The sequence below is a fragment of the Callithrix jacchus genome, chromosome 4, assembly GCF_049354715.1.
Source record: "Callithrix jacchus isolate 240 chromosome 4, calJac240_pri, whole genome shotgun sequence".
NCBI classification, from domain to species: domain Eukaryota; kingdom Metazoa; phylum Chordata; class Mammalia; order Primates; family Cebidae; genus Callithrix; species Callithrix jacchus.
The window spans coordinates 65887443-65908930 of NC_133505.1; the positions used below are offsets into that span (position 1 = coordinate 65887443).

Below are 21488 nucleotides of genomic sequence, written 5' to 3' on the forward strand. Positions count from 1 at the left end.
AACCTAGCTGACATGGTGAGACCTGGTCTCTACTATAAATACAAAAATTAGCTGGTCGTGGTGGCATGTGCCTGTAATCTCAGCTACTCTGGAGGCTGAGGCAGGAGAATCACTTGAATCTGGGAGGCAGAGGCTGCAGTGAGCCAGGATTCCACCACCACACTCCAGGCTGGGTGACAGAACGAGACCCTGTCTCAAAAAAAAAGTTGCTATTGTTTAATGTTTTGTCATTAAAGAATAACTCATTTTTAAAATGTGTATTTGTTGCACCATAATTTTATGAGCATGTTTCAGCCCAACAATGAATTAGAAATCAAATAAAGATAGAACAAGCTAAGAAAGACATGTATTACTTACAGTAAATACTTGGATTGCATCATATGGATTAACTTTTAATGCATATTGATCTTGCAAGCAGATGTTTATACTGATCTTTATTTTAAAATCACGTCAAATAAAGCATCTTCCTTCAGTTGGTATTATTACAGACTACTTTTGTAAAATTCTTTTTTTAAGGCAGTACATTTGGTTAATAACGCACACATCTCTATTTTCTAAAGAATATGCTGTCACAAGTTTTTTATCAGACATGTAATCTCTGTAAGAAAGCTTTTCCTACTATCCACAGTGGTACAGTTATCATTACTTTCTTTTTGAATTAGTTCTCATTTTGAAGTCAGAAAATTGTGTGGGCATTCATGTGTCTATTGTGGTAAATATGAAAATAAATGCCAGAAAATGGTTTAGTAGATAGGGGCTTCGTCAATTGAGGGCTGAAATGAAAGCCTCATTAGCATGGTCCACATGCTTCCGTTGTTTGTTAGCTCTTTCTCATCACCTGTTTCCAGTCTCTGGCAGTACCTTGAACATTTATTTCCTTTTCTACATGCAGCAGCACAAGCTTTTAGTTTAGTGATTACAGAGGTGGTTTTCCAGGTGCTGTGTAAGATATTAATAAATGAGAATATGTTGTTTTCCCTTGTCACTTTTGAATTAAAATTTTTTTCACATCTCTGTGGAAAATGTTAATGTCTTCTTAGAGGTATACTTGTGAGTAGTCAGCATTTTTGTTAGAATCAGCTTATTGTGTTAAGGACATTATAATTGGTACTCTGATTGGGTACAAAGGAACTAATAGATGTGGTCCCTTACTCAAGATGTTTATATTTTTATGGGGAAAGAGGACCAAAATTTATTAACAGTTACCCCTCTTTCCACCGACACACACACCCAAGGCTGCACCAGAATACTTGCTGCAATTAATCAAGTAGATAGTAAAGAGAGTGGTGGGAAGGCTAATGAGAGGCAGTGTCTGCATGTGGATTGTGTTACAAATTTAATGTTTTTGGTAAAATGTATAGTCAAAATATATAAAATTACCTCCCTCCCAAATAAAACCACCAATAAACTTGGGTTGTGAACGTGATGCATACTTAAATGTAATTATAATTAAACTGGTTAACTTTTAAAATTTTCACTTAATAAAGGTATAACTATGTAATAAAGTAGGAAGTTGATTTTCATGACTGTAATTTTAAGTATCTGTATAATATTCAATCAAGAATAGATTTATCTGCTTTTATTTAACCATTGCCATTTAGTCAGATATGTATAGCTTTTGGGGTTGAATAAACCTGTGAAGAAACTTGTAGAATGTGAACAGTTTCTCTGTGTTCAGACGAAGTAACAGAGGAGAAGAAATGCTGTAATAACTTTATGCAGAAGGAATTGTAGCATAGATGTTTTCCAGCAGATCAGATGGAAATCAGAACAAAGAACAGCAGCAACCTAGGTGGTGTATAACTTTGAAAATACAGGGGCCGGGCGCGGTGGCTCACACCTGTAATCCCAGCACTTTGGGAGGTCGAGGCGGGTGGATCATGAGGTCAGGAGATTGAGACCATCCTGGTCAACATGGTGAAACCCCGTCTCTACTAAAAATACAAAAATTAGCTCGGCATTGTGGCGCATGCCTGTAGTCCCAGCTACTTGGGAGACTGAGGCAGGAGAATTGCTTGAACCCAGGAGGTGGAGGTTGCAGTGAGCCGAGATCGCGCCATTGCACTCCAGCCTGGGTAACAAGAGTGAAACTCTGTCTAAAAAAAAAAAAAAAATACAGGGAAGTTCATTAGTCTAACAGTGCTATATTGCTCAGGTGAGAAAGTGGCAGAGTTCTTAACAATTGAACTAGTGACTTGAAAAAGATGGAATTGAGGAAGCCGAATTTTAAACCTTATTAGTATGTGTAGATTAGAGCCTTTATAGCCATTTTATCAAACACTCCTTTAGTATATTTTAAAAATCACACGTGTCGTAGGTCTATATGCATAACAAATACATGTATATATAAATTTCCCTGATATTTAGAAACGATGCTAGCATTTTTTACAGAAAGAAAATAAAAAGTGACCAGTTTAGTTTTCTAATCCAGCCTTAACAAATTACCACACATTTAGTGGATTAAAACAATGCCCATTTATTATCTCATAGTCTGTAGGTTAGAAATCGGACATGGGTCTTGCCAGGCTAAAATCAAGGTGTCAGCGAGGCTTATGTTCTTTACTGGAGGCTATGGGGAAGAATTTGCTTCCAAGTTATTTAAGTAGTTGGGTAGCCTGTTTTTATGCTGTCTGTCAGTTGAAGCCTGTTCTTTCCTCCTGAGGCTTACCGTATTCCTTCTTATGGTTGCCATGATTTCCTGGAGGCCTCTGTAGTCCTTGCCTGTGAGTCCCATCTCAGAGCCTTCCCATGCTTCAAATCTCTCTATCTTATGCTGCTCTGTCACACCGCCTCCAACCTGAGAAAGTTTTCTGCTTTTGTGGGCCCATGTGATCAGATCAGACCATGGGGATCTCCAGGATAATCTTTTCATCTAAGATCCTTTTACCTTAATTACATCTGCAGAGCCCCTTTGCCATGTAACCTAATACATTCAAAGGATCCAGGAATTAGAGCATATTTGGAGGATCACTGATTCAGCCTCTTCTAGTGAAGGTTTTCTTTTGAGGTGGGAGTATGGAGTGAATGAGCTTTTTGTATCACTTTTCATCAGTTTTACATGTTAAGTCACCACTCTTATATAGAATACTGACGTTTCCTGGAGTTTTGTAGTTAATTCACTTTGTTATTTAAGTTGAAAAAAGGCATAAGAAATAATTTCTTGCAGAAATATAGAAAGTTGCTGATTTTCTTTTTAATGATATAGAAAAAAGACAGAAAAATCTTTCCTGTCTTAACCACCTATGTAGGACAAGGCAAATAAATAGTGCTATAAATAGTAGACGTCATAATGAGATTATATATAGTGGCTGAGATGTCTGGAGGTACTTTGTGTGAGAGCTGTTCAGTAATACGTGCTCGCACACCTTTTAGCATTCTAAGAATTTGTTTAATTTATTGTTTATTGAACACATATTAAAGGAGCTTTTACTGGTTGCCTCACATGGTATTAGGTTCTGGGGATACCTTTATTTCTGTCTTTGTAGGACTGAATAGTTAATCAGCAAAAAGAGAATTTTAACTAAAGTAATTATAATAAATCATGACTCTTGGCATAGTGGAGATATTATATGAAAGCACATACCATCATGGAAATAGTGAAACTTCACCTGTCACAGTAGTCTTGTTGCTTATCTTCAGCCAGACATTTTAGATTTCCCTTAGTCCTCTGACTCCAAAGTTTCTCAGGAATTTCTGCATTGTGGATACTGGGAGCCTTCATGGAAGGCAAAATTTATAATTTCTTAGGCTTTTAAAAATAGTTTTAATATCTGTAGTTAAATTTCGTATTCTTCACTCATTGGGTTTTTTTTTAGAACACTGATTCCTCTCTAGTTAAGTAATAAAGAAAATTAGTGATTTTACACTGTATTAGTCATAAAGTACTAATAAAGTACAAAATAATAATAATGTTAGGGGAAATAACATTCGTAAAGGCCTGAGAAAGCACTGTGGCATTATTTGTGCTATATTAACAACAAAAAGTAACTCACTGAATGCTACGTAATAGAACTTTCTGTGATGATGCAAGTGTTCTATACCTGTACTGTTTAATCCAGTAGTCATTTATAGCTATTGAATATTTGAGACATGGCTAGTGCTACTAAAGAACTGAATTTTAAGTTTCATTTAATTTTAATTGAAATTTCAATTTCAATAACCGGTTTTAATTAATGTTTACTGTATTTGATAGTATAGTTCATATTGTATTTGAAATATATTTAAATAATTACATACTTAAGAAAAATAGTAGTGGGGCTTAGAGTTTCAAATCTGAGGTAGCTCTGGAAAAGCTGTACCTATGGAGCTGTTACAAGAAATTATGGCTACTGAGGGTCAGGGGGCCCCTCAGTCATGGTAGCTCTCACACCTGTGGGTGGGGATTTTGCCTCTGCACCTGAAAGAGCTGTCTGCCTGTGTAGGACTGTGGTAAGGATTCCATGCAAGAGGAATACTTGAAGCTGCCCAGCTAGCAAGCTGTCATTCCTGTCCTGGATCTTTCCAAGTAAAATGATACGACAAGTGGTTGGTAGTCTTGTAAGTCTAAATGTTTAGTTAACCTAAGAACACCCCCTGGCATTCCAGAACCAATTAACCTTTATTCACTCAGAGTAAAAACAAAACAAAATTCAATAAATTGAGTTGAGGAAAGGGAGACTACCAAGACTCACCAGAAGTTTAATGCACTCTCACCTGTTTCTAATTACTATTTAGATAGTCGTGCTAGAAAAGATAATACAAGGTGAATTTTAAATGCCCACTTTTGATAGTGTTACCTTGGTTCTTGACTTACTACATATATACAATCTACCAGAAATAGTCATCAAATGTGTACAGCAGTGGAAACAATCAAAAATGTGTATAGCGGTGCATCCTCTCAGGTCTTATTGAGGTCTGTTCTTAATCATCCGATGTAAAGTCACCCTCACAAGTGCCTTGTAATAGTATCTCACTGTGTTATGTTTTCTTCACAGCAACATCACTAGCTGGAGTGATCACTTTATTTGTTTGTTCAGTATTTTTTTGCCTTGGGTATATGTTCCATGAGATCAAGGAATTTGGCTGTCTTGTTTACCATTAGTTATATGAATGGCATAATAGGACCTCAGTAAACACTTGAATGAATGAATAAATGAAGAAATGGATGAGTAAATTATAGAAACTTTCAGGTTTAAAAATTTTACCTTTAATTCCGTTTTCTAAGCTGCCTAATGTTGAGACTGAATGAGAGGGTAATTTGAACAAAAAGCGGATGGATTTTTTGTTGTTTCCAAGGGATAACTCTGATAAAGAAATGCTTTTTACCTTTGTAGAAATGTACAGCTGTTTTTGTCTTTTGTTTTGGGACATGCTACTCTTCTTCATGGAATCAGGAACTAATCATGGAGGACAGAGAGTACTTCCTATTCCTCTATGCGATCTCAGGAAAGTGCTTCTCTTTTTCTCTTACCAATGACTTCTTCAAATGTTGACCACTTGTATTTAAAAACAAAACCCAAACAAAACTGTTGCATACCTTGCTCTTTTGATATTTGAAATGAAACCCTTAAACATTATGAGGCTTTGTCAATGGCTATGTGAGACTAAAGGGGTATGTAAGGAAAGGATGTAATGTGACAATTGGAATGTGACTTTTAGTAATATTCCTCATTAGCTGTCCCGGCACCCCCCACCAAAACTCCCAAAACATTGTGGCTGTTATTGGGGAACAAATGTGAGGGGATAATCCTAGAATGCCTTAAATGTGTAATAGCTCATCTTAGAAGCATTCCACATTCTGTAAATTACTTATGGGGGAACAGGAAGACATTGTCCATCATTTTCATGTATTCATTTTGCTGAATGTTGGAACTTTATTCCCTCAGCCTCTCACTTTTTCATGTTTACCCCATTATGATCCTTTCTTTACTGTAGTCATTTGACTACCATGGAAACAACCCCAAACCAAAATCACCTCTATTAGGGTTCATTATATTACCAGAATATGCGCTAAGGATATAGGGAGTAAAGGAACATAAAATTTATACTCATGAAAATAGATATATTTTGGGGGATCTTAAAGTTACATGTTGAAAATACCTATGTAAGGCTGTAGTTTGAATATATATTATAGGGGTGTATGTGTGTATTTTACTTTTAAAATCAATTTTACTGCAGTACAATTTATATACAAAAAATCCACTCATTTAAAGGGTATAGTTCAATGTCTTTTGACAAATGTACAGATATTTTTATAGAAAAATAAGATGCAACTTTTACTTGTCTTGAAGTTCATTGGATTTTGGTTATAACTTGGAATAAATAGGAAAATATGGACCACTTGGGGAACATGAGGCAAACATAAAATAAAGTAGCAGTTGTACCATGTATAGGTCCTACCTGATATGGAAACCCATATGGTCCTGATTTTTCTTAGATATTTTAGCCTCTTGGAATTACATCGTTTCTCCCAGTTACAAAGAAAAATAGATCATTACACTGCATGTTGTCTGATGGTAGTTTTCTGTGGAGATTTCTTTTTTAAACAAAGTTGAATAAAATTTATGCTTGTGGAAAAATACATTCAACCAATTTAAAAACAGAATATTATTGATTGTGTTCTCATTTGGAATAACTGCAGGGAAAAATCAACTGGGCTAATACAAGTTGGATACCATTTACCAGGGATTTAGCTGGAGAAAAAAACCCAAACTCATTTCAATTTCAGTGGTGACAGCTGTTGACTGAATTTTCCTGTGATATCCTTCACTGCAGGAAATGATAAATTGTAGCTTTGGCTCCCTTGATTTCCTACCTACCTAACAAATCCAAAGTGCAGGGACTGTGCTTTGCAAATGTCTGAGTGGCCTAGTTTATGTGGATAGAGTGTTCGTTGTTTTTAACACCCAAAGTAGGTAAAATTGTGATTGAAACAATAGATATATGGGTGATGTACAGAAACATTTATTTCTTCCTGAAATTGTTTTTCCATTTGTGCCATGATTACACCTGGCTTTATGTGAAAAGGTTGTATTGGAACTTGGTATACTTTTATAGAATGATGTGGGAGATTGCAGTTCATTTTGAAAGATGTATTAGCTTACTTTATAATGGTCCAAATAAATATGTTTCCTTGATGCAGAGATCAGTTTTGGTTATTTGTGATGATTTCTTCACTGCTTTTTTATTTTATGCCAGTTTAAAAAATATGATAAATTATAGCCTGACAGAAAGGAGTAAATAGTATTAACCTTTTAAGGCTTAAGAATACTGGGAAATGCTTGACAAAGAAAGGAAATATGTTTTATATGTTACTGTTTTATGAACATCAGAAACTCTGCTGTTGGGGAGGGCGGGCAGAGAGCTACTCCCTGAGGATGAGGGAGGGATTCTTTCCACTGTGGCTTAGGATTTTTCTGTAAGCCACATTTGCATTCTGTCTATTAAGGCTTCTTACAAATGAGAGAAGAATGGACAGTTCCAATTAGGTATTGAGGTTGAGGTTGGCCAAGCAGACCCAAAGCCTCTAAAGAAACGTGTCACAGCTTTCTTTGTCCCCAAAGAAACAATTCAGGTTACCACTAAGTTAATCAGAATTCAAGATCGCTTCCCTAAAAGTATAAATGGCAAACTATGGCTTAAATATAAAAACTAGATTCCCAAGTAAAATATTGTAAAAACAAGCACATTTACAGTAGACTTGAAGCACTCCTTTAGTCGGACCAGTTACAGTCTGTATTTTGCTTATGACTGGCAGAGATTGATCTTAATTTAGCAAATAGAAGTCAGGGTAAGTCAGCAGTCTATTCTACAGGTATACGTAGTCCTCCGGAGAATCATTTGATTGTTTTATGTCATTGTATTCTCATTGTACAGAGATGCTGTCCAGTAGAATCATAAAGAGAGCAACATATGTAAGCCACATATATAATTTTAAATTACTCAAATGAAGTTAATTTTAATAACATACCTTACTTAACTCATATTCAGAATATCTTTTGTTGTTGTTTGTTTTGAAGAGATGGGTCTTGCTCTTTTGCCCAGGCTCCACTATTTGTACTCCTAGGCTCAAGTAATCTTTCTTCCTTAATTTCCTGAATAGCTGGGACTACAGATCCGTACCACCACACCCAGCTCAAAATATCATTTTTCATGTAATCAATGTGAAAAATTATGAATGAAATATCTTACATTTTATGTACCAAGTCTTTGAAATCCCGTGTGTACTTTATACTTACTGAACATCTCAATTTAGTCAAATTTTTTTAAAGTGTTCAATAGTCACGTTTGGCTAATGGATACTATATTGAACAGTAAAGCTTTATAAAATTGGATTTTATTTAAATCTCTACTGTTTAACTTGAATATTTGTACTTTGGAAACTTCCTAAAAGTGTAAATATAGACTATAATGATAGATTCACAAAATCTTCCAGGTATCAGGTTATTCAAGGACATCTAAATTCTCCTGTTAATACTTTGAGGTTAAACATTTTATGTGATAATACGAAGAAGGTTGGGAAAGAAATTATTTTTTCTAGTATTCATAGGAAGAAATTGGTGAACATCAAGAACAGAGAAAAAAACATGTAAAATGCTTAAGAATAATAAATTTAGGCTGGAATGATGATGATGTTTATTACAATTTGAATGAAAAATACTGTGATAAACACTACAGAACTTTCCTTTGTCCTCACAACTTTTTGAGGGCAGTACTTTTGTGATCTGATTTTATAATCCCTGTTTTATAATCCCAGTGATTAAGATGAAGGTAATTAAGAGATCTTTGCAAAATCATACAGTGACTGTATGCAAACACATGACTCTTGGATTCTGAAACTTGCCTTCTTAATCACTCTTCTCTATTTGGTTCTTTTATGCCTCCATGATTGCCATGGACAAAGTGGACTTGGAGAAATTATACAAATGAAGAGGAGTTGCAGCCAATTCCTAAAATGTTGCAGCTATTCCACTACTTCCTGTTTACTCTGTCAAATTTTCATCAGTAGTCTGAAAAAGAGAAAAATGACTGGAGTTGTAATCACCCTTGAAAAGCTGACTTTTGCCTCTCCCATTTTGTCAGTAATGCCTGGTGGCATTTCTGTCACAGTAGTGGAGCTGGTGAATACCACTCTTGGAGCTGAGGTGTGATGATCTGTCTTCTGCTAACAATCAGTGCCACAGCATGAAAAGATTATTCTTATTTTTCTTAACCAGCTAATCTTGCCATGAGACCCCATAAATCCACTTTTATGTTATTTCTGCTTTTTGTTTTCAACTCTGAGTTTCAACACTCAAAAACAGTTCCCTGTTGAGTACGTAAGTGCTCATATTGATATTCGTGGTACGTTAAACCAGGACTTAAATTTCTGTTGTTTCTATAAAGTCCAGGAGTAGGCCTGCCTTTCACGACAGTTCACAGATCAGATGTGTGCAGATGTTTCTGTGTCAAATTTATCCTTTTATATATCCATGGTATTTTTGTTCTTAATATTAGATGTTTCTGAGATAGTATTTGGGCGAAACTCTAGTTTAGTGTGAATGTGATTAATTATGCTTTGCTGTCTTGTTCACTCCTCAACCCCTTCATTCTCCAATATTAGATTGATTTAATTGGATTTAAAATGGGATTATTTAAATTTTGTTGCATAAATATGTGTTTTGCATATTTTGAAAGTCTTACCTTTTTCTTTTCTGCCTATAAATTATTTAAATTCTGTTAGCTTTATCATTTTCTGTTTACTGTGATTTTAAGCTATAATGGAAAACTAGCCATGCTGCCCTCTTACGTTTAAGGCGCAAGATAATGTGGGAGGGAAAAGTTCCTCAGGTGTGACTGCATTTTAATTTTTATTTAAGTTTATTGAACAAATGCAACCATTAAAAACTGCTTTTATATATTTTGCATAAAATTAATTCTTCTCATAGCAGATTGCATAATTTAAGATCATCACCTCAAAACAAAACAAAAACATAGGGAGAGACACCAGATTACTTTTATGTAAGCAGTTATACACAATTGCAAAACTCTGTTTTCTTAGAAGGCATGATTTTTTTTTTTTTTTAATTTTTAAAAAAAAATTTTTTTTTTATTGCATTTTAGGTTTTGGGGTACATGTGCAGAGCATGCAATACAGTTGCATAGGTACGCACAGGGCAGTGTGTTTTGTTTGCTTTCTCCCCTTCACCCACATTTGGTATTTCTCCCCTGGCAATCCCTCCCTACCTCCCCCTCCCACTGGCCCTCCCCTTTTCTCCCTATAGACCCCAGTGTTTAGTACTCCCCTCCCTGTGTCCATGTGTTCTCATTTTTCATCACCCGCCTATGAGTGAGAATATGCGGTGTTTCATTTTCTGTTCCTGTGTCAGTTTGCTGAGAATGATGTTCTCCAGATTCATCCATGTCCCTATGAACGACACGAACTCATCATTTCTGATTGCTGCATAATATTCCATGGTGTATATGTGCCACATTTTCCCAATCCAGTCTATCATCGATGGGCATTTGGGTTGATTCCAGGTCTTTGCTATTGTAAACAGTGCTGCAATGAACATTCGTGTGCATGTGTCCTTGTAGTAGAACGATTTATAGTCCTTTGGATATATACCCAATAATGGGATTGCTGGGTCAAATGGGATTTCTATTTCTAAGGCCTTGAGGAATCGCCACACCGTCTTCCACAGTGGTTGGACTAATTTACACTCCCACCAACAGTGTAAAAGTGTTCCTTTTTCTCCACATCCTCTCCAGCATCTGTTGTCTCCAGATTTTTTAATGTTCACCATTCTAACTGGAGTGAGATGGTATCTCAATGTGGTTTTGATTTGCATCTCTCTGATGACCAGTGACGATGAGCATTTTTTCATATGATTGTTGGCCTCATATATGTCTTCTTTCGTAAAGTGTCTGTTGATATCCTTTGCCCACTTTTGAATGGGCTTGTTTGTTTTTTTCCTGTAAATCTGTTTGAGTTCTTTGTAAATTCTGGATATCAGCCCTTTGTCAAATAGGTAAACTGCAAAAATTTTTTCCCATTCTGTTGGTTGCTGATTCACACTAGAGACTGTTTCTTTTGCTGTGCAGAAGCTGTGGAGTTTCCTTAGGTCCCATTTGTCTATTTTGGCTTTTGTTGCCAATGCTTTTGGTGTTTTGTTCATGAAGTCCTTGACTACTCCTATGTCCTGGATAGTTTTGCCTAGATTTCCTTCTAGGGTTTTTATGGTGCTGGGTCTTATGTTTAAGTCTTTAATCCATCTGGAGTTAATTTTAGTGTAAGGTGTCAGGAAGGGGTCCAGTTTCTGCTTTCTACACATGGCTAGCCAGTTTTCCCAACACCATTTGTTGAACAGGGAGTCCTTTCCCCATTGCTTGTTTTTGTCAGGTTTATCAAAGATTGTATGGTTGTAGCTATGTTGTGTTGCCTCTGATGCCTCTGTTCTGTTCCATTGATCTATATCTCTGTTTTGGTACCAGTACCATGCTGTTTTGATTACTGTAGCCTTATAGTATAGTTTGAAATCTGGTAGTGTGATGCCCCCCGCTGTGTTCTTTTTGCTTAGAATTGACTTGGCTATGCAGGCTCTCTTTTGGTTCCATATGAAGTTCAAGGTGGTTTTTTCCAGTTCTGTGAAGAAAGTCAATGGTAGCTTGATGGGGATAGCGTTGATTCTGTAAATTACTTTGGGCAGTATAGCCATTTTCACGATATTAATTCTTCCTAACCATGAACATGGAATGTTTCTCCATCTGTTTGTGTCCTCTCTGATTTCGTTGAGCAGTGGTTTGTAGTTTTCCCTGAAGAGGTCCCTTACGTTCCTTGTGAGTTGTATTCCAAGGTATTTTATTCTTTTTGTAGCAATTGTGAATGGCAGTTCATTCTTGATTTGGCTCTCTTTAAGTCTGTTATTGGTGTAGAGGAAGGCTTGTGATTTTTGCACATTGATTTTATATCCTGAGACTTTGCTGAAGTTGCTTATCAGTTTCAGGAGTTTTTGGGCTGAGGCGATGGGGTCTTCTAGGTATATTATCATGTCGTCTGCAAATAGAGACAATTTGGCTTCCACCTTTCCTATTTGAATACCCTTTATTTCTTTTTCTTGCCTGATTGCTGTGGCTAGAACTTCCAGTACTATATTGAATAGGAGTGGTGACAGAGGGCATCCTTGTCTAGTGCCAGATTTCAAAGGGAATGCTTCCAGTTTTTGCCCATTCAGTATGATATTGGCTGTTGGTTTGTCATAAATAGCTTTTATTACTTTGAGATATGTTCCATCGATACCGAGTTTATTGAGGGTTTTTATCATAAAGGGCTGTTGAATTTTGTCAAATGCCTTCTCTGCATCAATTGAGATAATCATGTGCTTTTTGTTTTTGGTTCTGTTTATGTGGTGAATTACGTTTATAGACTGGCATATGTTGAACCAGCCTTGCATCCCACACAAAGAGGAGCTGGTACCATTTCTTCTGAAACTATTCCAAATAATCCAAAAAGAAGGAATCCTACCCAAATCATTCTACGAGACCAATATCATCCTGATACCAAAACCCGGCAGAGACCCAACAAGTAAAGAAAACTTCAGGGCAATATCCATGATGAACAGAGATGCAAAAATCTTCAATAAAATATTGGCAAGTCGATTGCAACAGCAAATCAAAAAACTTATTCATCATGATCAAGTAGAAGGCATGATTATATGTACACTTAGGTGTTTAGAAACCTGGAGAAAACCTCAAATTTTCATTAAAACAGAAAGTTAGCACTATTGCAAAGGAAATAGGACTAAAGGTTTTTTTTTAATTTTGTTTTAACAGTCTTTGATTAAAGACCTGTCTCAGGACCTGCCTAATTTCCTACCTGTCTAATTTCTGTTCTCTTCCTCACCTTGCCCACTTGCCTTTGCTTGTGTTTTTGTCTAACTTAACCTCTTCATCTATAGACAACTTTTTAGAAATTTTCTTGGCTTTGCTTATCTTTTCTGCCCATCCATCTGTTATGTGATAACCTTTTAGATCCCAAGAAAAAGACTTTATTGTTCTAAAATGCCACGCTCATATCACACTCTTACTTTAAAACCCCTTCAAAAACCTTAATCAACTTAAATCACATACTTTTATGAACCTGGTCAAAATGCCAGAATGTTTTATTATATTCAAAATTGTTAAACTACAAACGATAAAAATATTAAAACAACCAAGCCTTGGACTTTTTTGGTGATTTTCACCTCCTACTTCTAAACCTCCAACCTTAAATTGTTTTCTGACTGCAATCTCTAATTCTTTCACTTTACCATTCAGTTGCTCATTCCTACTGACTGTCATCTTCCCTTCATCCCAGCCTCCCATTTCTGTCCCCCAAGGTCACCTCCCCCTGTGGCTCAGCAGGCTTCTCTATTCAACCTAGACCTTTTGTCAGTCATTTCAACAACATACTAAAAACGTTCTAGAATTCTGTAGTCTGTGTTTCTAAAGCGTAACTCACTCTATTCAGTGTCATTTTATTGCTCAAAAAATCTTTAATGCTCTCCATTGCTTACCTTCTCCTCTCACCCTTCATTTAGAAGAGACCTCTTTTCTGCAGGCCTGAGGAACAATTGTTTTGAGCATTGTTGTGGCACTCATCACATTATCCTCCCTGGATTATGTTTGGATCCTTCACTACTTGTACCCTTCCTTGGTCACAGAGGTGCTTAATAAGTGTATGCTGAGAGATAGAGGGATTTGTACAGGGACTCTTGAAAGTGTGTGTGTGTGTGTGGTTTTTTGTTTGTTTGCTTGTTTTAATAATTAGAATCTGTTACATTCAGATAAGGACAACAACTGGGATGTGGAAAAAAAGAGTCTTATAGAGGGAGAATCTGACAATCTAGTGATATTTAAAAAGTAGTTCATCGTGGGTTTTATGCATCTATATGGTTCTGTTTCAGTAGTGAAGGTGTTTATTTTGCTGGTACAGTGCAGTAATTGTTACATTTTGGCAAAAGTGCACTATATCCTTTTACAACCCAGTGTCTTCAGATATTTTTCAAATGTAATTGAATACTCACTGAACCACATCTTTATTGTTTTCACTACTTTTCTATAACTTGAGAAAACTGGTATTTCACCCTTAATGCCTTTCACCCGATACTGTAACAAATAAATTATGCATCTGGAATGTAAGTAAATCACTGCAATTTCTTACCCTTTATCACACATATTTATGGATGAAAAAAATTGATGCATAGTTTACCTTGTCTTTTTTCTTTTAAACTTGGGAAAAGTTAGTGGCTAACTGAGAATTAAGGAGACTAAATTCAGATTTGTCAAGATTCTCTGATTAATGAAACATTGCTCTTTATATTTGGCAAAACAGTCATTAATGACATAATTTGAATTTTGTGACCTACTGAAATGTTCTTTGGTCTTCTATATTGAAAAAAATGGTATTCGTGTTACATCTTTATTCTTTTATGAAACATTAGGAATAGAAGAGCTTTTATGCTTACTGAATCTCTCGTTATAAAAACTATGTTGGTGACAGTGAATATTTCTCAAAATAAGGCTGTGATTATTTTAAATGAACAGAAAACTATTTTCTGCTGGGTTTGCATGTGTTTATAGATGTTAAAGCATTTAGAAATCATTTTTACTGTTAAAAATGACTATTCTGTGTTTTCTCAATATAATAAGCGTAAGACATGTTCCCTCATAAAAGTGATCTTTTTCAAATCATGAAAATAAGAATATATTTTGACAATTCATTAATGTAGCAGCTTCATTTATTTCGCAGTGGTGTGATAGAAAACTGGCACTGAGCTCTGAATGTGGGAGAAGCGTGCTTCTCTTTTCCTGGCTACCTGTTAGGACTCTCCTTTAGAACCATCTCTTGGCACTTTGAAGTGAAAGCCAAAGGCTCAGTTTCATGAGCCAGTGTGAATTGTTTTTAAGGGTTTTTATTATTTTATGACAACATTATTTGTTTTTCTTCTACCTTGATTTTTGAGCTTCTGTCCATGTTTTATTATTATGAGGAAAAAAAATTACCTGGAAACATGTGATGATGAGTGAGGAAAAATGTGAAAGTTTGTTCCTGAATTGCAGTTTGATTTTTTAGACTGGTTTTATCTTGTAGGAAGTGAAATTGTGTCTTGGAAGCACTTAGTTTCACTAAGGCTAGAAACTGATCTATTATTCTGACTTTTCAACCTCCTTCATCAAAGTGTATCCATTCTTTTCCAGAAAATTTCCTGAACCCATCTATTGCCTTCCTTTCTTTATCCACTACCACTACTTTACTCGTTCTCATCTTCCCTCACCTGGATGTAACATTGCCTACAGTATTCTTCCAGTTAGTTTTCCATTGTTGGTTCCACGCCTTTTTAATCATTTCCCCACGCTGCTTTGTTTCTCAAGTGTAAACTTCATTATGTCAGTTCTTGCTTCAAATCTTTTCATGGTTTATCACTGTCCATAGAGCATGGAATATAAGGCTTCTCATGATCAGCCTTTTTTGTGTTGTGTCTAACAGTTTCCCTGCCCCCAGCCATATCTGTCCATAACTAGTTCAAATATGTGTTAAGTAACTGTGATGTTTATTATCATCTCCTCTAATGCAGGCATAAGTAAGCCTTTCTGAGTATAGATAAGTAGAGGAGAAATGCCATTCCTAATTCTGATACTTAACATATTCATTTCTGTCATATTCATCCCCACCCCCATGGCCTCCATACTTGCCCACAGGGGGCTGGTGGCCTTCTTTCTATTAATTATATATATGTCTTTTTTATTGTTTGTTTTTTTATTTTTGAGACAGGGTCTCACTCCCTCATCCAGGTTGGAGTGCAGTGATGTGATCAGAAATCACTGCAACCTCAAACTCCTAGGCTTAAGCAATCCTCCCACCTCAGCCTCCTGAGCAGCTGAGACTACAGATACATGCCACCACACCCAGCTAATTTTTTTTTTTTTCTTTTTTGTGGAGATGATGTCTTGCTTTGTTGCAAAGGCTGATCTCTAACTCCTGGGCTCAAGCAGTCCTCCTGCCTTGGCTTCCCAAAGTGCTGGGAATAGAGAGACATGAGCCACTAGGCCCGGTCATAAATATTTTTAGAAGTTTCATGTCTACACACTTTAAGTTTACTTATATTCTCTCTGTAGGCATTTATACCAATAAGGTCTTTGCATTCATCATTGCTAGCATTCTCTTGCTTTTTTACTTTTTTCCTTGAAACTTAGCTCTTTTGTATATTTTAGGGAGGTATAGAAGAACAAGCACTTTATACTGTCATTCAGGCAAATGTTTACGTCCTGTTTCTGTGTCTTCTCTTTGTACTTAATATAGTATGCATTAATCTGAGCTGAGAACAGCTTCCTTGTGGCATAGTAATTATTTGGCTTCATTTACTCAATAACTATAATTCTGTTTGTACATCATTTTACCATTTATAAAGGCCTTTTATATTTGTCTATTTGATCTGAACAATCCTCTTAGATCATTGTAGTCACCACCTTTAGCTGATAGACTAAGAGGCTGAGGCTTATCAGGGTCAATGGCATGGCCTACTACTTCCCATCTGGGTGATGGCTCCTCTATAGGATCATGCTGTCTCCCTTACAATCCTGTTATTTCTGTACTTAACTGGTCAAGACGGCAATTGCTCTGTATACTGGAGTATGCTTTACTGATTTAATTACCACTTTGGATGCATTATTTCATTTGATTTCCCCAGCATTTCTGTTAATTAGGCAGGGCTGGAATTATTACTGCCATTTTACAAATAAGGATGGTGCAAATCAAAATGGTTAAGTGACTTGTCCCAGTTTGCAGAAGTGGTATTTAAAAAACGGAAACCAAGAATGGGTCTTCATACTCCTAGCCTTCTGCCGTTCCCAATGCCCCATGCTGCCTCTTCACTCTACCGTAAGACATGTTGGAAAATGAAATAACGTTTTTATTCCTGAGATTCCACTAAAACAACTCTATGGTTATGCTGTGTACTAAAGTCTAAAACATGAAAGTTAAATGGCAGCTATCAGTTTAACTTTGCATAGGCTTTATATGCCATAGTGCTACTGCAGTTAATGGAATGCATAGAATTCAATAACACATTGTCAGAGATGTGTTACTCAAGGGAAAGATAATACAAGGCAAGGGAAAATAATACAAGAGGAGATGTGTTTTAGAATATGGTCTCGTAGGGGAAGAAGAATTTTTTCTTCAACCCCTATAGGTTGGAATGGATCCATGTAACAAAAGACAGATTAATAGGAGAAAAACAAAGTTTATTAACATTTTGTATCAGTTTTCTCCGCTTATAACAGAATATCTGAAATTGGGTAATTTATAAAAGAAAGAAATTTATTTCTTACATTTATGGAGGATGGGAAGTCCAAGGTCGAGAGGGTGCATCTGATGAGAGCTTTCTTGCCGGTAGGGACTCTGAAGAGTCTTGAGGTGGTGTAGGGTATCACATGGCGAGGGGCTAAGTGTCTTAATATGCCAGCTTAAAAAAGTCTCTCTACTTCATTTTGTAAAGCCACAAGTTTCCCTCCCATGGTACCCCATTAATCTATTAATCCTTTATCCATTAATCCATTATGGATTAATCCATTCATGAAGGCAGAGTCCGCATGATCCAATCACTACTTAAAGGCTCCACCTCTCAATACTGCCACATTGGGGATTAAATTTCAACATGAGTTTTGGAAGGGACAAATATTCAAACCACAGATCACATGGCAAAGGAAAAAGGACTTTGAGTCTCTGGCGGCAGCAACTTGTGAGAAGGCAAATAAATAGCAGATAAAGACCAGTTAATAAAGCTTGTTCACACAGATTTCTCTGGTATCATCTCCACATAATAAGAATCTGAAATTACTTTCACTGATTAACCTTGGTTCTCATTGGTAGAAGGTTGGCAGGATGCCTTTTGTCTTTGTAAATCTGTTTTGCTTTTAGGAATATGGAGGGCAGAGAGCTTTCCTGAATCTGCTTCTTAAATTGCCTTTGCTCAATAATCCTTCGTATTTTGGGGGTGGCATCTTCTGGTCTCCATCAGTATCGTTCTACTCATTCTGCTCTCAGAGTAATTCTCAGGTCCCTCTTAGCCTGTGGAAGGAGGACTTTTTTTTTTTTCCCCATACAGGGTCTCATTCTGTCACCCATGGTGAGGCACAATCTCAGCTCACTGTATCCTACACCTCCTGGGCTCAAGCCATCCTACTGCTTCAGCCTCCCCAGTAGCTGGGACTATAGGCACACCCCACCATGACTGGCCAATTTTTATATTTTTTGTAGAGACAAGGTTTTGCCATGTTGCTTAGGCTAGTCTCAAACTCCTGGGCTCAAGCCATCTGCCTGCCTCCCAAAGTGCTGGCATTACATGTGCGAGCCACTGTACTGTGGTTTTGCTTCATAATCCATACCCATTGTTTAATCAGTAAAATTGATTATGGAAACAACAGCCTGTCTAGAGCATCTTGAGCATATATGTGATTCAGCAGGAAGAGTCTGTAACTGAGCAGATAGAAAGTAGCGTCTGGATTTTTTTTTTTTGACAGTGTTGCTCTGTAGCCCAGGCTTGGGTATCCATGCATGATCATGGCTCACTGAAGCCTTGATCTCCCTGGCTCAAGCAGCCCTTTCACCTCAGCCTCCAGAGTAGCTAGGACTGCAGACATGCCACCATGACCAGATTTTTTTTTTTACTTTTATTATTTGTAGAGACAGAGTCTTACTCTGCTACCCAGGTGGAATTCTTTATGATCATAATGACATTTTATTCCAGGATTTCTCTTTAATTGTGATTTGTAGAAGCCTTAGTTTGATTGTGGGTTTCTATGTGACCTAGCAGCTGTTTTTTGCTGTGTCACACCCTCATGCACCTGGGTCTGTGTTCTTAGAGTTGGGCATGGGTCGTGCTGTGTCAAGGAAGTGAAGCATTACAGAGGTGGGTGGCTTTAGGTACTGTATACCAAATTATGTTTCCTAATTTGAAGATAATCCTGTAGGAAATTTATTATAGGAAAGTAGATGATATGGTACAGTGAGGACACGGGGAATTAGGAATCAAAAGGTTTGAGTTCCCATTGCACTGCTGACTTGCTTTCTGATCCTAACAAGTTTCTAACTCCTCCAAGCCTCCATTTTCTCATTCCTCAAATGTTATATAGAAACACTCTCAGGGCAGTCATGAGGATCTAATTAGAGGCTATGGAAGATTCTTTGCACACTGTAAAGTGCTATTCAGATATTATTTATTTTAATAAACACTGATTACTTTATGTCAGGCTCTTTAACAAAAATTATTACAATTCAGACCTCCTGTCAATACTGCAAAGCAGGCATTATTACGTCCATTAGACAGTAAGGAACCTGGCCTACAGAAAGTACGTAATTAAGTAACTTGCTCACCAACTACTTTTAAGTGAAGGTTCCCAATTTAAGTTCCAGCTGCTTTTTTGCTGTGTTGTCATGCTAGTAATAAAGGATAAATGGTAGAGGTTTGAATTTTGACAACAACTTGGATTATGCTTCTGAGGAATCGAAGTGGTGCTCTAGACCAGGAGTCAGGATGTTCAGACTGTCACTATATTTTTGTATTATTTTGGGGTAAGTTATTTAAAGTAATTTTATTAAATATATTTAAAACACTTGGCTATGTTTCTGCTAAGGTTTATATGTAAAATACCTTCTTATTCTTATTTTAATGATTTTCAAAATTAAAAAAAATTCCTTTGAAGGGATAAAAAGTATGTTATGACTCTATCTTAACATTTTTCTTTTTTTTTTTTTAAGTCATTCCTACACTGGCCAAGATTACAGTACCCAGGGAAATGTTGGGAAGATTTCTTTAGATCAGATTGATTCGGTAAGTATCACATTCTTTTAAACTTAGAACTTTATCAATGGAGGGAACATAGATTTTCTTAATGGAAGACTTTTGGGTGAGGAGACGGAGAGAATGTTATTTCACTGCTGGCTGATTAGTTTTAAAGAAAATCCCATGTCCTATACATATGATTTAAAAAAACATGATAGGAAAATTGTTTAACCGCAAAATTATCTATACGTTTATAAAAACAATTTAATGAATTATTCCAAACAGGAATTTTAAAAAATAGCTAAATGGAGTTTGTGTTTACATTTAAATACTTTATACATTTAATAAAGGAGAAATGGAAAACACTAAGTGTATTAGTTTGTTAGGCCTGTCATGACAATGGAAATTTATTTTCTCACAGTGTAGAGGCTCGAAATCCAAGACCAAGGTAACAGTAGGTTTGATTTTTTTCCAGGGCCTTTCTTGTCTCTGACATTGCTGCCTTCTTGTTGTGTTCTGTGGTTTTCCCACTGCTTGCATGCATCTGTGGTGTCTTTTCTTCTTGTAAGGACACTGGGTACCTGGGACCAGGCCCTACCCCCATGGCTTCCTTTAATCTTAATGACTTCTTTAAAGTCCCCATCTCTAAATATAGTTACATTTGGAGCTACTAGAGGTCAGGACCTTGATGTATGAATTTCAGGGGGAGAAGACAATTCATCATCTAGTGTAGACTATGAGATTAATAGATAACTTATTTTAGCATCATTTCACTTTGTGGTTCCATAGTATATGGAACTTTGCCATTCTTGTAGAATTTTGCCATTCTTGTAGAATTTCTTGTATAATTTGCCACTCTTTGTAGAATTCTTTGCCATTCTTGTAGAATTTCTCTTGAATACATAACAGAATTTGCACTCCATACACAAAACGGAAAATAAGCCAGCCATAAATAATCTTAGGTTAGACAACTACCAAATTATTCACAATAAATTAAAAATACACAGGAATTTCAATGCTTGGAAGCAAGAACTGTAATAAGACTAGTAGAGAGAGAGAGAGACCATGGGTCTGGATCAGAATGAATAGGTCATCTTTCATTTGAAAAATGATTAAAAAATACTTGCAGTTAATATGTCTAGAAGTAACAAAGGGATTGCCTACTTTACACAGTTTGTTGATTAGAAATTTGTTCTCAAATATGTCCCATCTTTTAATTTTTTATTAAACACTTATTTCTAATAGCCCCCCCTTCTCACTTCCACTCGTTATTTTTGTTTATATAATGTGAATTGTTGGAGGTTAACTCTGTTCCTACTTCTAGCTAGATGTTTTCCCATTCACATCAAATATGAATTTGGTTGGATGCTGTTGGAGTTCATAGAAATATTAATTCATTTAATAAATATACATTGAGCCCATCTGTTACGTACCAGCCATTGTGCTGTGGATACAGAAGTGAGGAAAACAGAAAATATTCCTACCTTCATGGACCTTACATGAGGGAGAGGACAACATAGTCAATAATAAATGAACAATTTAATGTTAAGTGCTATGATAATGACCCTATCATCAGTCTGGGCCTGAGACCCTGTGGTGAGTAATGCAGATGTGTCTTTTTTTGGATTGCCTCCTAACTCTGTATCTAAACTGTTTGATCTTTACAACAGCATGTCATTTGCATGCCCTTTGATATTTGCAACTCTTCTC

General features: G+C 36.4%; 1 protein-coding gene across 2 annotated transcripts in view; it reads left to right on the plus strand.

Moving 5' to 3' along the window:
• Positions 1-21488, plus strand: part of PRIM2 (DNA primase subunit 2) — a 323635-nt gene that overhangs the window by 193496 nt on the left and 108651 nt on the right. Inside the window, exon 10 of one of the 2 annotated variants that reach the window (XR_008480687.2) lies at positions 19754-19823. Coding sequence is in view for 1 of the 2 variants with exons in the window: in XM_002746677.5 (XP_002746723.1) it covers positions 19754-19826 (73 nt within the window). In the remaining variant the exon portion in view is untranslated. Of the gene's footprint in view, positions 1-19753; positions 19827-21488 lie in introns of those variants that run through there. The other variant, XM_002746677.5, reaches the window with a different exon arrangement.